Source organism: Platalea leucorodia (genome assembly GCF_965183815.1).
Source record: "Platalea leucorodia genome assembly, chromosome: 9".
Classification (NCBI taxonomy): Eukaryota; Metazoa; Chordata; class Aves; order Pelecaniformes; family Threskiornithidae; genus Platalea; species Platalea leucorodia.
This window is the reverse complement of record NC_138831.1, coordinates 1,693,210-1,715,144: the sequence shown is the minus strand read 5'-3', so window position 1 is coordinate 1,715,144 and position 21,935 is coordinate 1,693,210. Positions and strand designations below refer to the sequence as shown.

Sequence of the window (21,935 nt, the reverse complement as noted above, 5' to 3'; positions counted from 1 at the left end):
CCTTTCAACTGATGGGCTTCCTGGTGGTTTTGCATACTATTTTAATCCAACCCATAATGTCCTTTATCATACCGATGGGTTTGTCTGTTCCATTAGGATTATATTTTTGTCCGGTATTAATCATAGCAACAGAATGTACTAAAATCAAAATTTTCAAAAATAAATGGAGTTCTATGATGTGTAAAAGTGACGTATGACGAGGCCCTGAGCTACCTGATCTAAAAATGATGTTAGGCCTACCTTGAGCAGGCAGTTAGACCTAACGACCCGAAGGTCCCTCCTAAGCTAAATTACACTGCGATGCTGTGCTTCGGAGGAGCCCTGGGCTTCTGTGTCTCAAACGGGATTTTGAGACTTTCAGGCAAGGGTTGGTATTGATATAACTCACTGATATTTGAAATTTATTAGAAATGTGATTTCTTTTAGAGAGAACTGTTTTGGTCAAAGCATGCAATGCCAAAATGAACTGTGGAGACTCCGGCTGAAAAAGCTGAACTCTTTATTGCTGCGTACGGCCTCTGTTGCGCTTCTGCAGCTGAAAGGCCGTGACAGTGCACTCCTCCAGCTCCTCTCAGCATTGCAGGCAGTGCTCTCCTCGCTGAAGGGCTGTGATGGGCTTCTGCCCGCTGCCCCTCACCGTGCAAAGCACCGCCGGGGCGGCACGAGGCGGATCCCGCGCGCCGGGGGCGGGGGGCGCGCGCGGGCGGAGAGCGGCCCCGGGCGGCGGCTGGGGCGGGGGAGCCCCCGCGCGGCGGCGGCGCGGGCCGGCGAGGAGGAGCCCCCCGCCCCGGGCCGCCCCGCGCATGCACACAGCCACAGCCCTCCACACACACACACCCCCACACCCGGCCCGCCACACGCACCCGGCCCGCCGCACAGCCGGCCCGCCGCACAGCCATCCGGACGGCGGCGGGAGCAGCCCCAGCCCCCCGCCCCCGGGCTTGCCGCAGACCATGGCACCCGGGCTCGGCTCCTTCCTCTTGGCCCTCGTCGCCTGTGTCGGCGCTCGCCAGCTCGCGGGGGCGGCCGGCGGGGGCGGCCGGCGGGGGCCGGCGGCCGATGCTTGCGGAGGGAGGGTGAGTACGGCGGGGCGCCGCCGCGCCGCTCCCCTCGCTGCAGCCTCTGCCCGGCGCGGGGCTTCTCGCAAGCCGCGGTGTTGGGGGGCGGTGGGGGAGTTTGCCCGCCTCGGGACGGGGGGGCCCTGCCAGCGGCGCAGGTGTGAGGGGCGCTTCCCGGCGCTGCAAGGCGGGAGCGGGCTGCCAGGGAGGGGAGCAGCCCCTCCTGCAGCTCGTACAGCTGCCCCGGGGCTCCGCGTCTGGTAGTTAATTCGCGGCCGGGAGAGAGGGTGGCATTTCCCGGGGAGGGGCATTGTTCACCGGTCCCTCGCCCGGGGGAGGGAGGCACCTCGTAAGCAGCGAGGGTGAAGAAGTGGCTCCGCAGGTCGCGCACACCGGCGCTCTCCCGGCCTGGGCGGCCGGGGGGTGGAGGCGGTCGCCTGGGCTTTGTCATTGCCCTGGGCCGAGGCCGGGTCGGGGTCTGAGCCTCGGCCCGGCCCCTGCACGGGCTGCAGGAGACTCACGGGGGGAAGGTGATAAACGTGGTGTTGCTGCTCCTCGCCTTTTGTGCCTCTTCCTGCTGCGTTGTGCTGTCAGACTCTTCTTCATTGCTGTTCCTTCTTTTTTTTTTTTTATATATATATTTTTAAATAACTTTTGAGTTCTGTGTTTTGTTTTGGGTTGTTTTTTTTTTCCCCTTTCTCCTGACGTCTGGTTACAAACCTAGTTGAAGCGTGGTGATCGGGGAGCACCGGAGGGAACACAACTGACTTTCATTGCTTTTCCTTTTTGTTAGGCTGTCACTAAGGATTGTCTTGGTTTCAGATCAGGTCCTTTGAGAACGTTACTGCAACGCACAGTTCAGAAGTTTGTAGGGCATGGTTTAGAAACGCGAAAGCATTGGAAAACGTGTAAAAGAAGAGTGTGGAAAAAACAAACTTCAAACCCTGATAAAGCTTAAGACCTAAATCTGTGTGTTGGATGGAATTGGTGAAGGTTTAGACTCCCCATTAGGTCTTTTTAACCGAGCGTTAGGAATAAAGTGTTTTGGCTCGCTAGGTCGTATGTTCCACCAGACGTAGGCAGGGTACTCCACATGCTCGTAACGACCACTGCCTGTCTTTCTGTCAAGTTTTGCATCAGCTATTAAGTAAATCATCACTACTGAAAGTCGTAACACTTGATTAGTGTAGATTGACATTTATAGAAATATGCAGATGCGCTTTGTATTGGATTTATTTTTCCTTACGTAATTAATGTCACTGTGTGTATTAAACCTGAATGTACCACAATATAATTCTTTCAATATAATAATTTTGATTGGCTTTCAGATCAGTAGAAATTACACTCTTTCCAATTAGCATAAAACTCCCTTTGTCTTTATTGCTCACAACAAATGTAACATTTTAGCTTATTAAATACTTGAACTAATTTCTGTTTTTGTTATATTTCCAGCTTCGAGTGCAGACTTCCCTAGCCAATTTATTAGATACTTTGTCTGATTGTTTAGTTATAATTTCATAGTCTGATTTTGTAGTACCAATCTTGCTTGTGATTGCCTGCATAATCCAGGCAGGGCAGCATTTATTAGAGTAATGACTGCAGGATGGTACCCACTATCTCAGTTATGTGGTATTTATCTTGGTCTGCATGTAAGTTTTGAGTAGACTTGACACACTATTAAATGACTGATGGCCCCTCTAACACATTGTCCGCTCTGGAGCGGGGTTGCCTTTGAAGTAGTACCCTGTAGGAAGTAAAGAGACTATTTGCTCTATTAAAATTCCTTGGTATTTCCTCTGTTTAACCACAGGCCACTTCCCCTCTGCCACTCTAAACACTGCAGGGACACTGACTGATTGAAAAGACACAAGCCCTGAAGTAATTGTATCCTATTCAAATAGATATTCTTATTGCAGGTTATTTATAAGTAGTGTCTAATTAATGTATGCTAAGGGCACGACTAAATCTTAGCATTCTATATAGAGAAAGTAAAAATGCATTAAATGAAGCTGTGGAATTGAGGTAATTCTCAGTGGCATAAGTAAACAATCTGGAAAAATATCAGTTAACTTTTAATAGTTGTTTAAGGAGAAATAGAATGTAGATAGCTGGTTGGTTGTACGTACATTTAGATATATGGTGGATATTTTCCTCTGCTAAAACTGTGAATATGTGGTGCACTTCCCACCCCGATGAATCTTTTTTATTGTTTGAGTGTTGTTTTTGAAAATCTGTGTTCCATCTCGGTACGTTTGTACAAGTAATGCTCATTTTCCTTTCACTCTACAAAATACAGTTTTAAGTTTCCTCAATACTTTGTGGCGGTAAAAGCGTGACTTGATGAGAGCATATTACTGGACTATGGTTAAAAGAATGCGATGAGGAAGTATTTGATGGGTTTTTTTGTGTTTTTTTTTTTTTTTTTTTTACAACTTGCATTGCAAAAGATATGCCTGTATTAATTGCCTTATCTAGTAATACTTCAGCGTTGGCCTTGCAAGCTCAACATGTGTCTGCAGCAGGAAAGCAGTTAACATCAGGATGAGTAACTTAACATTACTGTTGCTAAGAATTATCAGTGATTTCAGTGGATCCAGGATTTTAGAATTTGGATTGACTTTGCTAAGTCTAGGATTTCTTTCACTGACATTTAACAGAAATTTTAATGTATTCCTACATTAATGTTATTTCAGAGTAAGGTAGAACGTTTGCTTGAAGGAGAATAGTATTGTAAAGTAGCTTTCCATATGGATGGTCTTTCCATATGGATGGTCTTACTGCATCATAGGCATGCCTTTATCCAGAAAAAATAAATCAGGGAAGGGCCTCTTTTAATCTAGAATAAGTATGTCCACATGGGGAGCCATTCTGGAAAAGTAGTCTGAATTTTTTTCGTCCTATAAACAAGCCATGAGGTGTACAGAGAAGACAGACTTGGGCTCTGATGGTGATTTGAATATATTTCAGATTCATTTATTCGGTGTTAAACACATGAGCAACTTTAGTCTCAAGTTGTTTTGTAGACTCTAATGGGTCTACACACATGAGTAATTTTTTTCATATGTTTAAATCCTCTGAAGTTCCTGGCACAGAACCGTGTGGAGTATAAAGCTTGAATTTAAGGAGACCCTATGATGAGAAAGAATAAATAATACAGCGTTTCAGCAAACCTTCCCCCCGCTCCTTGTTAGCAGGGAGTTGTACCTTCCTTCGCTCTGCTACGCAAGGTTTGTCAGGCGTACTCCGGGTCTCTGTTCCCGTGCATTCTCCCCTGAAGCTCTCCCTCTGTCGTCATCTGTGCTCTTTATTTAAGGAGCTTTCTATTTCCTTTCCTCTTTCATAGCAGAGACTCTCAGGATCCCCATTTCCTAGTGTTCCACTATGAGGAACTCTGCCTGTCTCATTGTTCTCCGGCTCATGCTGCTGTGTCCCTACATTTATCTCCTCAAGCATCCCTCCCAACACACGCTCATTCTTCTCTACAGCTAGGATTTTTCTAAGCAGAGAGCTAAGCCATACTGAAATAATTTTCTCATCTAAATACATGTTTCGGGAACTTTATTTAGGAGGAAGAATACCTTGTAAAATGGTAAGAAATAATTTACTGGAGTTTAAATTCCTCCCTTTATTTCTTATTTTTTTCTAACAGTTAAAAAATCAGATTTTCTCTTGCAGGGTGTTTAAAAATTTTTAAGGGTATTGGGCAGATGGCAGACCTGAGATGAAGCATGCTGGGAGGTGTTAATGTTTGCCATCAGGGGGTTCTTTAATCTGTAGACAGTTCCAGAGCAGTTGAAAGCTGTGCAGATCAGATGCCAGCAGTTCTGTATCCTCCATTTTTTTCTGAATTTTTAGAATCGATAGATTTCTCTCCACTGGCATATAGAACAAGGTCAGCATTTTAGAATTATTAGATGCGTCATTTAAAGCTTAGCACGTTTCTCTGATTAGATACAGTGCAACATGTTGAGTGCAAGGCTTTGCAAGCATGGTCAGTCATGCAGGCAGGCATCTGTATTACTTCTGTTGAGGTCAGAATTTGGCTTCAAGATCACTCCAGGGTTGGGTTTTTTTGAGTTTCATATAGCAAGTAATGTGACCCCGTTTTTACCCTAGTGTCAAAAAGTGTTGGTGACAGTCTGCCTATTTAAGTTAATTTAAAAATGCACGAAGTAGCCTAAATATGTTAATGTTTAAACAAGCAGATGGATGTTTCTTCAGGAACTATGAGGCTATACTGTTTAAATGCTGTGTTTTCAGAATGAGCATGCAAACACACAACCTAGAGAACACAATTATGGAAACATAAGCCTGCTTATGTAATGGAAGCTAACTCAATTAATAAACAACAAAAGTGTATATCTCCTTGTATGTTGGTGTGGAATTAGGAAATTTGAATACGATGCTAATTCATAAGCTGTTGACCTAACAAGATTTCCGCAGCTGAAGTCTCTTAGGACTGTTACAGATTTAATTAATTTCCTCTCCAACTCATGTCCCTTAGTTTAGATGGCAAACTCCACTCCCTGCCTTACTTCCCCCCAAAATCTGCTTTTGAGTAAGCAGAAGTCTCGTAACTACTTTATCAGACTTGTTAATTTAAAATCTTGAGACACTTATTTAAGAACAAGTTCTGCTTTAATAGATTAATACTTTATAGTCCACTGGTGGAAAGATGTTAAGCAGTCATGATTAGACGATACTAGCTTTTCTTTAGTTAATTATTTGGTAATGTTAATATAACATGGATGTTACTTAATTAAAACTGCAACATTTAAAGGGTGTTTAATAAGGACCAGCTGTCTTTTCCAACAGATCAGTCTAAAGATGGTGAAACAAAGCTTTGATGTGAACTTGCCTGCTTAATTCTGCTCAAAGGCTGAATTTTACCCATAGATTTAGCATGTTTTTTGGAAACAAACAAGATAAGAGGAGTGTGAAGTATTACTGGAGAACTCTTAACCTTGCGTACCATTTTTAATTTTCAAAAGTAAAAATATTTTTTATTTTTCAAGTATATGGCTTTGTTTTTATGTATACTGCTACCAGTATAATGAATGTGTTTGAAATACATTTTTTTTTCCTAAACTTTAGGTTAATGCTGATGTTTCTACACCATGTGTTGTTTTTACGTTTAAAAATGAACATTATGCATAAACACATCACACCTAGAAAAACACACCAAAGTTATATCAAATACATGGATGTTTATTTGTTATATCCTTCTCCCTATATTAATTATGAAAAAATATTTTATGGAAGTGCAAGTTACAGTAACTTAAAATAAGGAACTATGGCTAGAATACAGTACATATTAAGTACTTAATTTTAGGTTATGGTAATGTAAGACTTTATTTAAGGATCAAAATTTAAGTGCAAACTTCCAGAAGGATTTTATCCTTTTATGCATATAGTATTTTACAGTTGTTACATTGTCCAGCTATTTGTCTTTTCCAGCTCTCCTCAACGGGAGTCTCCCATCTTGACACCCAGAGCTTCCACATGGTTTTCTCAGGGACTTGAACCAGATGGATACTTACTGAAGTAGTGAATACAGGCTTATGCCAGTAACGGATAGACTCATTTCTGTAGTTTTATTGCAATATTTATTTGACAGACACATACCTATTATGACTTTGATTATCCAAAATTCTGCCAGCCAAGCCAGGGTATAAATGTGTATTTTAACATGCTTAAACCTGTTTTACTTAATAAATTGTACTTTCAAGATCATATCTAAGACATCATTTCTGGATTTATAAAAAAGCATTGGTGATCTCAGTGGATCAGGGAAGATGTCCCTTATCAAATGGGTGTGCTGGTATAAAACAAGCAGGTGTGAGTTTTGGAAGTGAGTCAAACTGCGTAGACAATATTTAGGAACAGAGGAAAGTACAGTTAAGAAATGTTTCTTAATAAACTGCAGTGGATGTCCAGTTTTCTCTGGGTCTACATATATTAAGTGTTCTCTCTTACTAATTACTTCTTGTTTCCCACCAAAACTCAGAAAACTATCAGTAAAGCTGTTTATAATAAATACATAAATTCTTAATGTTGTATTTTCTAAATACATTATAATCGTCAATACTTTATAACTGCAGGTTCTTAACTGGTTTTGGTTTTAGCCTATCAGCAATGTTTTTACACCTGGCTCAAAAACGCGTTGAACACAGACTTTCGTGGTTGGCCATGTGTGTAGACAAGGGCCTGAGTTTGGTTTTTGAAAAGGGCTTGGAGTAACCTACTTCACAGTGAAGAGGCATCTGATGACTCTGTATCGGTGTTTGAGGTTTTCCTAAGTCTTCTAGTAGCACCAGCTTTCAGTGGGTCTCTGCTCGCCAAGCTTTGTGTCTTACAGATTGCTTTGCTTGCCGCCAAGACTCAGAAGGCTAGCTGATACCTGGTGCGTTAGCCCCTCTGTTCACGGGGCCTGCTCCGCTTGGTTGTGTCAGTGAAATACCCCGAGGAGATACTGCCCAAATGCACTGTTTCTTGACTGAAGAATAGCAGTGGGCTTCTGGTTATTTTACGGTGTGACGGCAATGAAAAACAGGATTCTGAGGAAACAAACTTAGGGCGATTTAACTGTACCTCAGAGGAATTGTTGGAAGTCAGTTAAGCTAGAGCCCGTGTAGTAGAAAGAGCCCTAAAAAGTGAAACACTTAAGACAAGGTGAGTTAGAGCAGCCGCCAGCCCGGCAGTAACCACCAGTCATACCTGGCAGTTTGACTAAATGCTCATCCCTGCCCAAAGTACAGTCTTTAGACTTCCAAAGAGAGCAGAGTCGGGGGCAGAAGAGATGGAAGCGGCACCAGAGGAGCCTGTCGTTGTACGAACAGAACAAGGTGAGGCAGCTGATGATTCTGGAATAAGTTCTAGAACAAGTCACCTGGACAGGTCAACTAGAGGGTGTTCTAAGAACAAATTTCAGGTATTTTAAAAAACAAACCAAACCAACAAAAAAACCCCAAACTATCAAATTTCAGGAACCCACTGAGGAAGCCTTACAGAAGCAGATTCTCTTGGTACTCTGTTCTTGGTGCGTCATTCGGGTAGTAAGGGGGTAGCAAAAGGAAGGCAATTCTGTGTCTAGGAAGTGTCTGCATCTTAATTTGGTATCCTGTTCAATGGTCACCCGCATTTTTCCTCATCTCTTGGCTGTGGATGAGGGTTTTTCCCATGTTTGAAACTCAAAATGCTCTGTTAGGTTCTAGTAAAGGACACGTGCTGAGTGGCTGTTTCTGTACTTTTTAAGCCGCCTCCATTCCTTGGTAGGCTCTTTGGGCACTACGTGATGAATGTCTTCAAACTGGTGGATGAATTCCTGCTGTTGGCTTAGAAGAGTAGTTGTCTGCTCCTGCCAGAGATATCCGGTACATTAAACTCCTCTGTTCCTCCTTCAACCTGAGTTAAACAATCCATTACTGGCCCTAGATGAGTTCCTTAGTCTGTAATGACCAGGTTAGAAGAGTTAAGGACGAAATCCTTTTCGTAGTGTGTTATCAGTAATTAGGGATGGAATCGTGGCTAGCAAAAACCTTTTGAATAGGTCTATGTAGAGATGAAATAAGGAGTACAACAACATTAATTTAAGTATCAGCCTGCAGGTGTGCATGACGGAGCACGTAAGGGGCAGGGATTCCTTTCTTTTAGATGACCAAAGAGTCCTTGTTCTTTCATTTCACTGGTAGGACACTGTACCGCTGAGTAGCCATCAAGACTGTTTGGGAGAGGGCCGTGCACTTCTAGGGCAGGTAGGAAGAAGAGGACTGATAGCTCACCTACTGCATGAAAAACACATTGGTGCTGGCTGCGAGACAAGTGAGCAACGTTTTCAATAAAGTGTCAATCTATCAGTAGTACATAAATGGATATTGAACATATGGAACATATGTCCTAGCAATCTGTTAAATGCACGTTATGGTCTTTCTTCACGTTGCCTCTTAAGTTTGAAGTTGTAGGTGCGTGAGCACCCTTTATTTTTCTTACTCTTATGGATCTGGTCTTGGGCTGTTCTTCAGCAAGACAGTAAATCTGGTTTGGGGGCACATCGCTCATGCTGCTTATTCTAATGTGCCCAAATAAATGGGAGAGGTCCTAGGAGCCTGCATGCTAGATCTCTTCTTGCAGTCCTGAAAGCATAAACTCTGAAATGTATGTTCTGGTTAATTCAGCAGAATGAGAGTTGTGTGTCCGTGACTGATCTGAATCAAATTTGCGCCACTTGGTGATCTGAGTACAGGGGTGACTGTGAAATGATCTCTGTGTTGACAGATGCACCTTCTTGGTGGCAGCATGGAGTCTGCAAGCCAGCAATCTTTGAGCCTGTACCTGGCCTTTTCCCTTTTTTTGCTTTTCCCTTTTTTTGCTTTTCCCTTTTTTTGCTTTTCCCTTTTTTTGCTTTTCCCTTTTTTTGCTTTTCCCTTTTTTTGCTTTTCCCATGCTGCACAGAGCATAACGTGTCACAGCGATGCAGAGGTCGTTGTAATGTCTTCAAGGGTTAGCGCTGCTGAAACGCGTTCTTCTGTTTTCTGTAACCGTTGTATTCTGATGATCTGACATGGAAAGTACAGGCTCCTTCGGTGCTGGAACCCTGGGCTGGCAGAAATATGAGGGACAAATGAGGAGCATGCGGAGTTCAAAGGGCTCCAACGAAGCGTGGGTATCAGGTCATGAGTTGCTATAAACGGTGGGTTTTGCACTAACAACCAGGCAACATCAATCTAAGTCTTGAGGCTGCTCTGTGGAGGAGATGGTAGGCACGCAGTTCTGCTTGGGACCGCACGTTCTGTGCTTAGAGGTTTCCAAATAACGGATTTCTGTTGATCTATCTATATGATTCTCTTACCTCACAAAATTGTATGTAATAACCGTTTCTATACCCACTGTAATACGGCAAGGCTGGATTTTCCTCGTGGTTGGTGGGCAGGCTTGGATTTTAATTTCTGACCTTCCCTATGTTCTTCGCTCCTCTATCAGTGGGAGGGACTAGATATTTCTGATCTTACTTCTGACTACATTCAAATCCAACCAAGCAATCAGTGACTTCTCTGACTTTTTTTGTATACGGCTGTGGGAAAATTCCTGGTTGGCTGGCTATGAATTAATGAAAATCCTTAGAATGCTTCACTAATGATAGCTCCTGTGGCTTTAAAAATGCTATTCCCTTTTTTAATTTGAGGGAGGTCACAGAGGTTTACAGAAACTAAGAAAAGAAAACTTAACATCTGGTTGTGCTCGGTTGATGACTGCTTTTGTGTGAAGAAAAGTTATGGCGTCTCCTCAGCATCAAACACATTCAAGGTGATCCTTTCTAAGAACTCTTTGCAAGAATACTTTTCACTCAAACTGTGTTTTCTAATTAATTTGGCTTTGTATTTTCAAATGGAGGGTTTTAGTCCTCCATGGGAATCCCAAACTCATAATATTGTCACTTAAAATACACCCTGCCTTTATAAAATAAACTTATTTTCTTGAGTTTTGTATTTATAACATAAAAATATTTGTGTATGTTTCTAATACTTTCCTTTAAAGTTGTAGAACTCCAAGATTAAAACACGCTGTTGGGTTGGATTCTGGGATTCATGAAAGGAAATTTTTTTTGTGTTTGCATATCCATAGTGAAGTTCGGTTTCGTCTATTTGCAAAGAGTAATCTGATTTGTATAAAAAGTCCCCTTTTTATGATTTCAATTTTACAGGCTAAAATAGAATTTTTTTTTTTTTTTTTTTTTAAATAACGCAGGTTAAAATTACATGTGAATTTAGTTTAGCTAGTAGGAAGGCATAATGTGAGAATGTTTAGGTCCAAATAGTAAATCTTCTAAATTGTTAAAACTAAAGCTATCAGCTGCTCAGTTAAACATATGTATTCCAGGTGTGACTGGCCTGGAATCAGAAAGCATAAAAAATACAACTTTAGAGACCTTTAATAATCACATTATCTTTTTATTTTATACAATGATTTAAACAAAATATATGCAGGCCTCTATTTGTCATCTGCTTGTGGAAACAACACCCCAATCTGTTTTCCTTTTAAACATAGAATACTGAGGGTTTTGTTGCGTGGTTTTGTTTCTGTTGCTTGTTGAGTTTTTTGTTTTGTTTAAAGAGCTGACCTCCTGCCCGTTAAAATCAGTGGCAAAACGCTGACTTCCGTTTCGATGGGATTTTGTCTTCTCTACCCGAAGTGGGTTGATGCTTTGTGATCGCCCAGCCCTAGAGAGCTGTGACTGACGCCCGTGCAAAAGCCGGGTGCTTTGCACACCTGGAAAACAAGCCGCTCACCTGGCTGCTGCTTTGCGTATGTGGGGCCGTTACTGCCCGCTGAACCAGGGTGCAAGTTCAGACCACGTTCGCTCCGCAGCCGTGCCCCGCGTGGGGCGTTCGGAGCAGCTCGGAGCCAGGGACCCGCGCGGCGGGAGCAGGACAGCGGTGTTAGCGGGGCGTCCTACTTACGTTCGCGGGGGACCCAAAGCAGAGCGGCTGGCTAGCATGGCAGTTTCTGATGCTTAGGCTTTCTTGATAACAGCTGTCTTCAACCTCAGTGTTGCACAGGTGTGTCCTGGCGCCACCCACATAGCGTGTTGTCATAGAGTAGGTAGTGCACTGTAAAGTTACACCTTAGTTTATCACATAGGAATAACTTCCTTTACAAACAGGCCCTTAGGGATAGTTGGGTTTTGTTTGTTTGTTTTTTAATGTGCCAGAGTGACTTTGGGTACAGCTGCCAGGCAAGGAAGAATTCCATCCCTTTCCCCTGTCTGAGCTGCTCAGGTGCCAGTCTGTATCTCATCTCAAAGCCCTCGTAAAGCCTGCGTGTGCTGCTTCCTCTTCCTCCAGTTTCTGTGGGGATCAATGTTATCTCCCTGTCTGGGCTTGCCCCTAATTACAGGCGGTAGCAACGAAATGGGGATGGAAGTTGGAACCGGTAAGTTGTGCAATTTACTCTGCGCATAAAGACTGCTCTGTCTGGATGAGCTTTCAATACGGCGTGGGAAGGGCGCGTTAGTGAATCGCAAACGTTTTTAGCAAAGTTTTCAAGGTTGTGCTGGGCTTCCCCTTCAAGTCTTAGAGATATGGGGTATAAATGGGTGATTTAGGCTTCACCCTGTAAGTGTGAGCAGATCCTTAGAAGCTTGGAGTGGGATTCTGAAAAAGAATGGAGTGCCCTAACTCCTATTAACTTTCAATGGGATTTGTTCTCTTTTGTGGCCTGGGGTGTAGTTACATCTCCTATTGACTCAGCAGCGAGGCTGGTTAGTGGAATTTTCACTCCCATCTGCTTCCTCCCATGCTGGTGTTGCTGTTTGCCCTTCCCTCCCCACCTGTTTTAATGCACCTGTTTGTGAGCTGCATTGTAAATCACGTTATTAAAACAGTCTGAATTGAAAGTATCCCTTGTTGGGTTTTTTTGGTTTTGTTTCTTTTTTTTTTTCCCCTTTTCACAGCTGGGGTCATTTCAATGACATGCATAAACTGAGGTCCCCATGCAGTTATGTGAAGTGTATGTTCAGAAGTGGTGAACTATGGGATGAAGGAAGAGCCAAGGACTGGACAGGGGAGTCAGGAAATCCCTATGCTAATTTTGTGATTAAGTCAATGTTCCGTGTAACTCTTCAGATACTTTTAAAATTCTCACCTTTGAGGTGTGCTAATTTAGATACTTTTTCTAAAGGTATCTCATCAAAAAAGTTTGAGGGTAGTATGCTGAGCATATGTGAAACTTTAAGTTATACACAATTCTTCATGTGAACGTTTTTTAAGTGGTGAATTTTTCACAAGCAAGAAGATGATAATGTTTCAAAAATCACTTCAGCGTCTGTTGAAATGCAGCCAGCTCTGTGGAGGAATAGCGGGAGCAGGGTAAGGCTATGCAGCCTTACTATTCCTATTCTATTACTTACTATTCTACTATTCTGTTCCTGCCAGGGAATGAGGAGTAGCGCTTTCATTTGTAACCCGAGGGGCGACTGCACTATCCAGCCTCTCGTTTGTGAGTGGAATTTGGACAGATTACCACTAAAATTACAGAATGACCCACTAGGTCTTAGATAAATCTCTCTATTTCTTATCTTGCTCTGAAGACAGCATCTCCTATTAGTACAGTATCTATGAGTAAATGTGTGTCGTTACGGACTGCAGTTAAGCATTATTCCCCGTTATAAAGAGCTTTGATTTTATTTACTGCATCAGAATTTTGTCTGAGGCCTCCTGATACTGCTTTGCAAGGCGTGTATTAACAGCCCCAAAAGAAGAAAGGGCCAGATGTATAGCCTGATACTTTTGTTATAAAATAATATCTAATGTTTTGCTTTTTCTGTTGCATCATACAAAATATTTAGCTCAGATACTTCTCAAAGAATCAGGAACATGATCTATTCCAAAATAGTTACAGCTTTGCTTTGTTTACATTTTTTCAGCAAATTATGTTGGTGGTGTTTAATAATTATCTTTATCTTAGTTTACCTTCTGACAGGACTAATAGGTTAACCACAAAAAAGTTAAAATAAAAATCAAAAAGACAAAACAAACACCTAACTCAGCCTGACTCGTAACAGGTGAAAAGTTATTTTTCCATGCTTCTTCAGAACATCAATGGAAACAAAATCTTTATCTTTTATTCATTAGGTAGGAATAATGCGAGTTGGGATAGCTTAGGTTTCTCCATATAGTTGCATTTGTAAGAATAATTCACTAATCATGCCATTCACTTTTGGGGTTCTCTTTCAGTAAGGACCACTAGCCGTGAAATGTCATGCAGAGGTTTGAAAATGGGACATTCAGCTCACTAAAGAATGAGCTGCAAGGACAGAACTTTCTTTTTATTACATTCTGGCAGTAAATGTAGGAATCAAAGCCACAAAATAAGTGATAGAATAGTGCCTGGTATCATCTAACAGTGCTGGTGGATATGGATGACTATTGTTCCGTGTAGCCACGTTACATTTGGTATATACGTTTTAGTTACTGTTTATTATATTCCATTCAACCGCAGAAGTTAGCAATATGTAAACTCCAGTAGTTTATTTGCGCGCTTGTATGTGGAAAGTTGATTTGTAGTTATAGGTATGATTTCCCCCTCTCCCCCCAGTATGGTTAGGTTTTGTTGCAACAGAGAAAATAATTGTTTCCATGTTTATATTTTACAGTCACATCCAAGTAGTATCCCTGTTGTAAGTTATCATTTATATTGGAAGTGAAGCTTGCTGGTCTTTGGATCTACTTCTCAATTTACTACAATAATGCAATTTTATTTTAACAGAGGTGAAGGTTTAAACTGAGAGGGTTTTATATTCTGTATTGTATTTATCTTCCTGTTCAATGTTTTAGGATTATCTGCTTATATACTCAGTTTAACTTTGATAAAAGGAAGTCAAGTAAAAGTTTGAGAGAAATAGAGGTTCAATTTAACTTTTTAATCTGTGTATTTAAATGCTTAAGCTCTTAAAACTTATGTTGCAGTTCTGGTTTCTTAAATAGGATGACTGCCAGAAGGAAATTTGTCCATGGTATTGACTTTCTGTATAGAGACTTTTTTGTCAGAAGTAATTGTTTCCTACAGAAAAAGATCAGTTAGTCTGCATGGCTTTTCAAAAATAAGAGGTTAAAAAATTATTGTAAATGCTTTTTCAAGTATTTTTCAATTCAAAAGAATTTTTTTCATAATTTGATCAAAGTCGCATAACCTGTGGCTCTGTTTTTGTTACACATGCTGATGGTCTGTGGATAACATTACATTTTTTCAGCATGAAACTGAACACTTCAAATCCCTAAAGCAGTCTCAAATTTATGGTTAATAAAAGAATTTATTGTACTGGATGTCATCTGTTATATCACTCTGGGAACAGAAACTGGCAGTGAGTGGACAGGAAATATTTCCATTTCAAATCGCTTCAATCTTATGGTCTAGGGTGAAAGTGTCTGATTTCAGAAAAATCACTGTGACTATCGAGGTAATAGAATTATTTTATTTAAGAAGAGTATAATCTTTTTCAAATATTTCTTTTTGCTTTGTAGTATTTTATGCAAAGATACTACTCATATTATTAATGTCTCATACTTTCTGTATTTCAGTATTGATCCCTTAGCCTTTTCAAGGCAAAAGGAATAGTAGTAACGTATCTTCAGGTAAATATCTATACATGCCAAGTCAACAGCAGTTTCATGAGTTACTGTGCAGTGGCCAAACGGCTTCAAAGTCTCAGACCTTTGTATTTGTAATTGGTTGGTTTTTTTAAGAGTGTGAACTCCTATGTGATGATTAGGTTCTTCCAGCTTAATGGATTTCTTCAAGTTGTCTCCTTTTCAAATGTGTTATAAAGTGTGAGATCCATGGATTGTAGCTTTATTAATGGGAACTTCAAGCAGTCAGACTGACGTTTCTGTGTATTTTTCATGTGTTAAGTAGTATCTGAACAGCTCTACATTTTAAATTATTTAAAGCATTTCAAATTAGTATACATTTTAAATGGATATGCTTGTCAAGGGGACATTATAACCAGGGGAAAAAAGTTTTACATTTTTATCTTCAGCATGTATTAACATCCTGAAATACTCAATTTTCCATTTTCATACTGTTGTGCATTAATATGTGGTTATAAAGGTTTGGAACCAAATGTGTATTTCCTTCTTTAAAAGGTATGTAGCAGAGGCAGAAGTGTTCTTTTTTTTTACAGATACTGTATGAGACTAATTAAAATTCATTTATTGAAAGATGGGTGTCAGTTTAACTTTTTCACTGCAAACCAGCTTCTCTGGCGTTATTTTGAGAAAATTATGTGAGAAGAGCATATGAGAAGAAAACAGTACCATGTAGTGGCCATGTGAACACTAAATCAGATTGATAATTTTCATCTGAGTCCTTTCTCTTTCAACTAATTAATTATATTTTATTTTATGCTTTGACTAAGTTAGAGGTGGAAGGACAAAGGAATTCATGGTAGTGTTCAAAAGGAAATAATAAAAGTGTAGTATGATTGCTTTCCTTCTGGGAGTGTGTATACCTTGATGTGACATGGGTGTTTTTGTAAATAAAGAAATCAGTTCTGAAGCTTTTTATTCATTGTTTTACAGAACATGGGTAAGCAGTGAATTTGGTGTGTCTCATGCCTTGGAGGATCTGGGCTGGAGTAATGAAGATCAGCAGATTAGACAGCGATTAAATACGGTTCAGATCATACTTGCTGTATTTGCTTGATTGGTTTTTGTCCAATCATGCTAAAACTGTTACACAAAGCTAACTATTTACTTAAAAGTCAAGAGAAAAGTTAATATACCCTGTCACTAAAATCAGAGCAGATGATGATTTTGCCTGACTTGACACCCCGTTTCTGCTAGATTGTAATTCAGTGTCTTGAACATCACCTTGTGGAAAGCTCAGCATATTGCTGCTGTAAATGTGACCTTTGTTCATCCTTAAATGTTTCATATATTAACTTTGTAAGTTTGGGGTTTTTTTTTCCTAAACCTCAGTAGATTATAATTTAGGTTTCAAATCGTTCGTGTCAAATTTATATCAGCACTTATTACCAGTTACCCTGATTGTACTATTATAATAACCTCACACCTTATTACTAATCAAAACAACTCAAGCAAATAATCCACAAATTATAATGTGGAAAGCTGTGCGTCTGTTTTCTTTTATAGTCAAGCCTTAGCTTCTGTATATCAACTCTGCATCACGTAAATTATTTAGTTGTATGGGATTTTTTCTGTTCTGCATTCCTGCAGAGCTGAAAAACAAACCTTAACAGGGTCAAGATTTATTATTTTACTTGGGCAGTTCGGAAAAGTTTTATTATCTGAGGTGTAGACTAAAAAAATAATTAAGTCTATAGGTAAAACCAAAGCACTCCCCTTTTAAAGAGAGGAAAAGTTTAAACTATGGATTTCTTGTAAAACTTACTGGTTACTATGAATATCACCAAAGGACATGAACTGAAATCTGCGTCTCGTTATGCTGAGTGTGTGGTGTGTATACGTACGCAGCATAAATGGAAGTCCTTGCTCTGAGTGCTTTGCTAGCTGCAATTATTTCAGACAACTGGAGGAAAGGAAATTCTGTTCTCCCATTTTACAGATGAGAGGCTGAGGCACAAAAGGTATTAAATGACTTCCTCAAAGTTGTCAGTGTAGGGTATGGATAAAGCAGGAAAAGAATCCGTGCTTCCCGAGTCTCTGAGCAGAGAGGAATGACAAGGTGATTCTTCTGTTCAAAATACAGTGCAAAAGGTGTTTGTGTATTTTCTGTTTGTTTTTTAATGGTCAGTGCTTCATGTCTAAGGCATTTCAGAGAGAATGAGGTGAGAAGGAAAGTGAGATTGAGAATCTTTTTTTCAGTCTTAAGGCTTTAGGATTGTTACCATCTTCCTTACGTGTATGTGCAACACCGCAGGAACATGCTGGTCCGTGGCTGGACATGATAAAATATGCCATGGTCATAATCAGTTCCAGCCTCCTGCGTGCTGGCACCTAGCCTAGCTTGACCCTTTAGGCGTTACCGCCATAGAAATGCTGTGTAAGAAAATACATCTTCGCTGAATTTTTTTTTCACTTGAACGGCTTGTGTTCGATATAGTATTCTAAAATGATTTTTTATTTCTGGCAATTTTAGTGAGGTAGGTGAAATTACAGTTTAGGATACTGTCTCTTCCAGTTCCTTTCGCTTGGAAGGGACTTAGTGTGGAATGAGCCTGGATCTTATTGGTGCTGCTTGTGTAGAAACCAGAGGAATTTCTTTAGAGCAGCACAGCAGTGGTATTTTTCCTGAGGCTAAATGCACTTTGTACCATTCCTGCATCTTGTCAGAGTGGGCCATGAGAGAGTAGACCCATATGCCAAGCCGGCATTTGTACATCAGGCATTTGATTTTAGGGTTCCTGTTATTTTTCCCAAGGTGTGATTTCCTATTATTATTCATTAGTGAGCATGGAAGTTTATCATTTAAAAGAAAGCTGCTTTGACTGAAAAATTAAATGTTATCAAGATGTAGATTTTGTTCACTGTAGTTTTTTTTTAATTGGATAATCCAATTTTTACCAATAATACAGGAACAAAACATGCTCCAAGGTTCTAGGAACTGGGTAAGAACAGTCCTTCACGAAAAAGAGCTAGAATGAAAATACTGCAAGAGCTTAAATAGTAGTTAAGCAAATGGCACCAATGAAATAATTTAAAGCCCAAGCAGGTTGTGATACAGGTTGTGTCAGTGTTTTAGCAGATATCACATTTCATGTCAAGTAGTGTATTAATTAGTATGAAAATGGCAGTTATGAACTAGCCATGTACTGTACGGATAGAGCGTGTAACCTTTGCTTTGGCCCACTTTCAAAAGCACTTAACGTGAAATACGTAGGAAAAATGCATCCCTTAAACTGTTTTACTTGTTCAAGTGTATTATAAAGTGTGATATCCATAGGGTGTGACTTTTATTAGTGGAAACTGAACGCAGTCAGACTGGAGTTTCGATACGATTTCAAACATTAAATATCTGTTTAAGAAATTGTATTTAGGTTCCCTTTTTTAGTAGTTAAAAACCTCATGGGACTTGATAGCACATAATGCCTAAAGAGTTTGCCAGTACAGATATACTTAAAACAGACACGTTTCCTCTTTTTTTTTCTACCAGTAAGATTTAGCAATATTTAATGCTTTTCAAATGCAAGTCCTGAAGAGGGGTGAGCACGCAGGAATATTTGAATATGTTCTGTCTTCTCTTCATCCTTTTTTTACATTGTGGAAAGCCTCAACAATCTTGATGGCAGAAGCTATTCTCTGTAAAGAGATGTCCGAATAGCACAATTAGGGACAAAATACATGGATTTGCAGAGCGTGAAAATCAAAACTCTAGGAGAAGAAAGTCAGCCTTAATGATCAGGTGAATTCTGAGGTAAACTTTATTCAAGACTGGCGGTTCTCAGAAACATTCTCAAGAATGTCTACTCAGAAAGCTGTATGTGGGATGGTTTTATTGTGTTGTGTTCAAATTCCTGGCATTGACCATCATTTGGCAGAGCTTTTCCTCCTTAAATGGCTGTAAGTCGGGAAGCTCCAGTTTGCTTGCAGAGAGGGGCCAGTATAGTTGGAATATTTGACTACTATTTCTTCCAAGTATCCTTCAGGTGGACCAGAAGTGTTTGTGCAGCTTTGTGTATATTTCTGACACGTTCCAAATGGAGTTTTTTTGGCTGCAAATATGATGGCTGTGCTCCGTAGAGGGTAACCGGGAGTGTATGAATTCCCTGGCAGCTGAAGCTTTAAATCTGCAGCCACCAAATGTATCTGCCTGTGTCTCTCAAGTTCAACCATGTGGATCATCAGTACATGGTAAGCACCGGACCTTCTAATCCTCACTGCTGATTGTATTACTGCTTAAGCTGTGGGAGTAATTTTCATTTTCTCTGTGGACTGGGACTAGGCGGAGGCTCCAAGAAGAAATGTATTTGCTAAAAGCGCATAGTTCAGCAGTACGAATCTCTGTTTGCCTGTTGTCTCGGGGAGGTGGGAGTAACAACGCGTAGCAGTGCAGGAACCAAAGCCCGTACCTTTAAGAGGGTTAGGAGGGAGGGCAGCATAACTGAGGCTTGTTTCTGACTCTGCAGGAAGCCAGCTTATCCAGCTTGTCCATTCACTTTGTGAAAGGAAGAAAGGGGGGAATACTTGATTGCTTCCTAGGGGCGGGTTTATAGGGAAAGGTATTAGCATAGTTGATGTACAAGAACTTCTAACCAAAAAGTGTTTTTAGTCATTGTGTTTGACATAATGGTCCCTCCGTTTTTGCTGGGTTTTTTGTTTTGGTTTTTTTTTTTTCCCATCCAGATTAGAACAGTCTGATAGAGTCATCGTGCCAGTCTGTTCTGAAACTATAGCAATCTGCCCCTCGCTTTTGATGAGGGGATTGTATGACATGGCTGTATATGGAATAAATGTGGTGCTTCTTGGTATGTTGTTATCCTTCTTATGTCCCTCATGATATTGAACTTAAAGCCAAGGGTACATTTGCATTGCCACTGAGTAGATGCCTATCACATTTGAAGTCCTAGCTGCTCAGTGCCTGAGCCTTTTTAAGTTATGTAGCTCACAAGGATGGTAGCTTTGGGAAGAGATGCTTGTATCATTTTAAAGAAAGTTGGTTTTTTTTACTTCATCTCCTGCAAAAACAAGTTTCATGTGAGGTATTAAAAATACTGTTGGGGGAATGGTGAAAGATTCTTTAAAGCTGGAACATGGGATTTTGGCAAGCAAATAATTGATTGTTCCTGGAATTGAACCATACTGCTTATGAATTCTCAGTTTTAAAATCTTATGGATGAGTACAGTTGTGTGCTTCTAAATCCCTAAGAATAGGTTTTTATGTCCAAAATAATTGCATTACTTCAAAGGGAGGGATTAAGATGGAACAATCCCAAATCCTATCTACTTTAAAAGTTTTATGAGTTCTGTGGCACTCTAATCAGTAAAGTGAAGTTATCGCTAAATTACCTTGCCTCCGTATCCTCCAGAACCAAAACTTCGGTCTATTTATGTGTTGGTCTTCCAAAACCAATGTGCATTAGTTTTCTTTACAGTCATGAGCTCCTGTGAATATGTAATACTTTCCTTAGTTGTGCCTGTGTGTTTCATTCGTGTAAGTAAGAATTAAAATTAAGTTTCTAAAAATAGGCATTTCATATTTTCTGACTGCAAAGTTCTTAAAGAATTTCAGTGACTTTCTCTCAAATAATACAGGAGAAGGATTAGGACTGGGGAAAGACATTGTGTGAACACACACACCACAAAATAGATGCGCTATGTCAAATTTTTCACATTCCAGCCTTTACGCGATGTTCTGCTTTGAAGATTTCCTTGCAAGCAGCTGTTCTTATCATTTTCAAATTAACCAGTCAGATAAACTCACCCTGTACTGGAAATGGAGTATGTCCCGTCTGCTTGCTCCAAGTTTGTTTGCAATGAAAATCTCCAACAATGCAGTAAATTTCAGATTAGAATTTTTTAGGCAGAACGGTTATGAATAAAGCAGTAAATCCACATTTGATGACAGTTTTCCTCAGAAACCTTCAGGGGTTTTGGTGTGCACTTTGGCATTAGATGGAGAAGCAAAGAGCAAAAAAACCCACCCTGAAATAGTCATAATTGTGAATTTTGTTCTGGCTGAAGCTTAAAACTGTACCTGCAAAGTCAGTCCTAGTTACTTTCCCAGATTTTCTGTTTCTCGGGATGAAAGCTGGGATCAAACAAAGAGCTCGTGCTAGGAGTTCCAATTTGAAAGGTAGGAATCTGGCAGCAGAACGTTATTAGTGAACCATTTATGATTTTGGAAATAAGTTCCTTTAGTCGTTCTCCAGGTGCCATTGCATATGCTCAGCTTTAAAAGAAAAAAACTTTCTTTTTGGATCTGGCTGGCTTGGAAGTAGTTACTGCTTTAGGAGAAGCAGCAAACCTTTATGTGCTTAAAATCTTGAAAGATAGAATTTGTAGGTCTGAAGTATTGTTCTTCTTTGCTTTTCTTTTTCCCTGATGTTCTCTCCTCTGAAAGCTACATCATTTCTTAATGTGGTAAGCAAAATGAATGAATGAACATATCCATATATATTATATGCGTATTAATATAAATAATATATATCTGTTGTTCTCATGCTTCAGTTACCTCTTGAAACCTTTTCTTGATTGTCTTCTAACTCTTTGAACCTCTTTGGGAGAGAAAGACTGTCCCTCTCAGCTTATGGCTCTGCATGTTTGCACACTAAGTGGACAGTCAATTAAATGAATGAAAATATATTGTTTAATTGTTTCCTAGATAACATTAGTTTAGAAGTGCTTGGGCATAAGGTAAAATTCAGCGCTTATGTAATTGTCCCTCTAAGTGTGAGGGACCCTG

General features: G+C 40.3%; 1 protein-coding gene across 1 annotated transcript in view; it reads left to right on the top strand.

Moving 5' to 3' along the window:
- Positions 1-953: 953 nt before the first annotated feature.
- IL17RD (interleukin 17 receptor D) overlaps positions 954-21,935 on the top strand; it is a gene marked incomplete at both ends in the record, with an annotated part of 49,347 nt that continues 28,365 nt past the window's right edge. The window contains one exon of the mRNA XM_082322044.1: positions 954-1,076. Coding sequence (XP_082178170.1) covers positions 954-1,076 — 123 coding nt within the window. The remainder of the gene's footprint in view (positions 1,077-21,935) is intronic.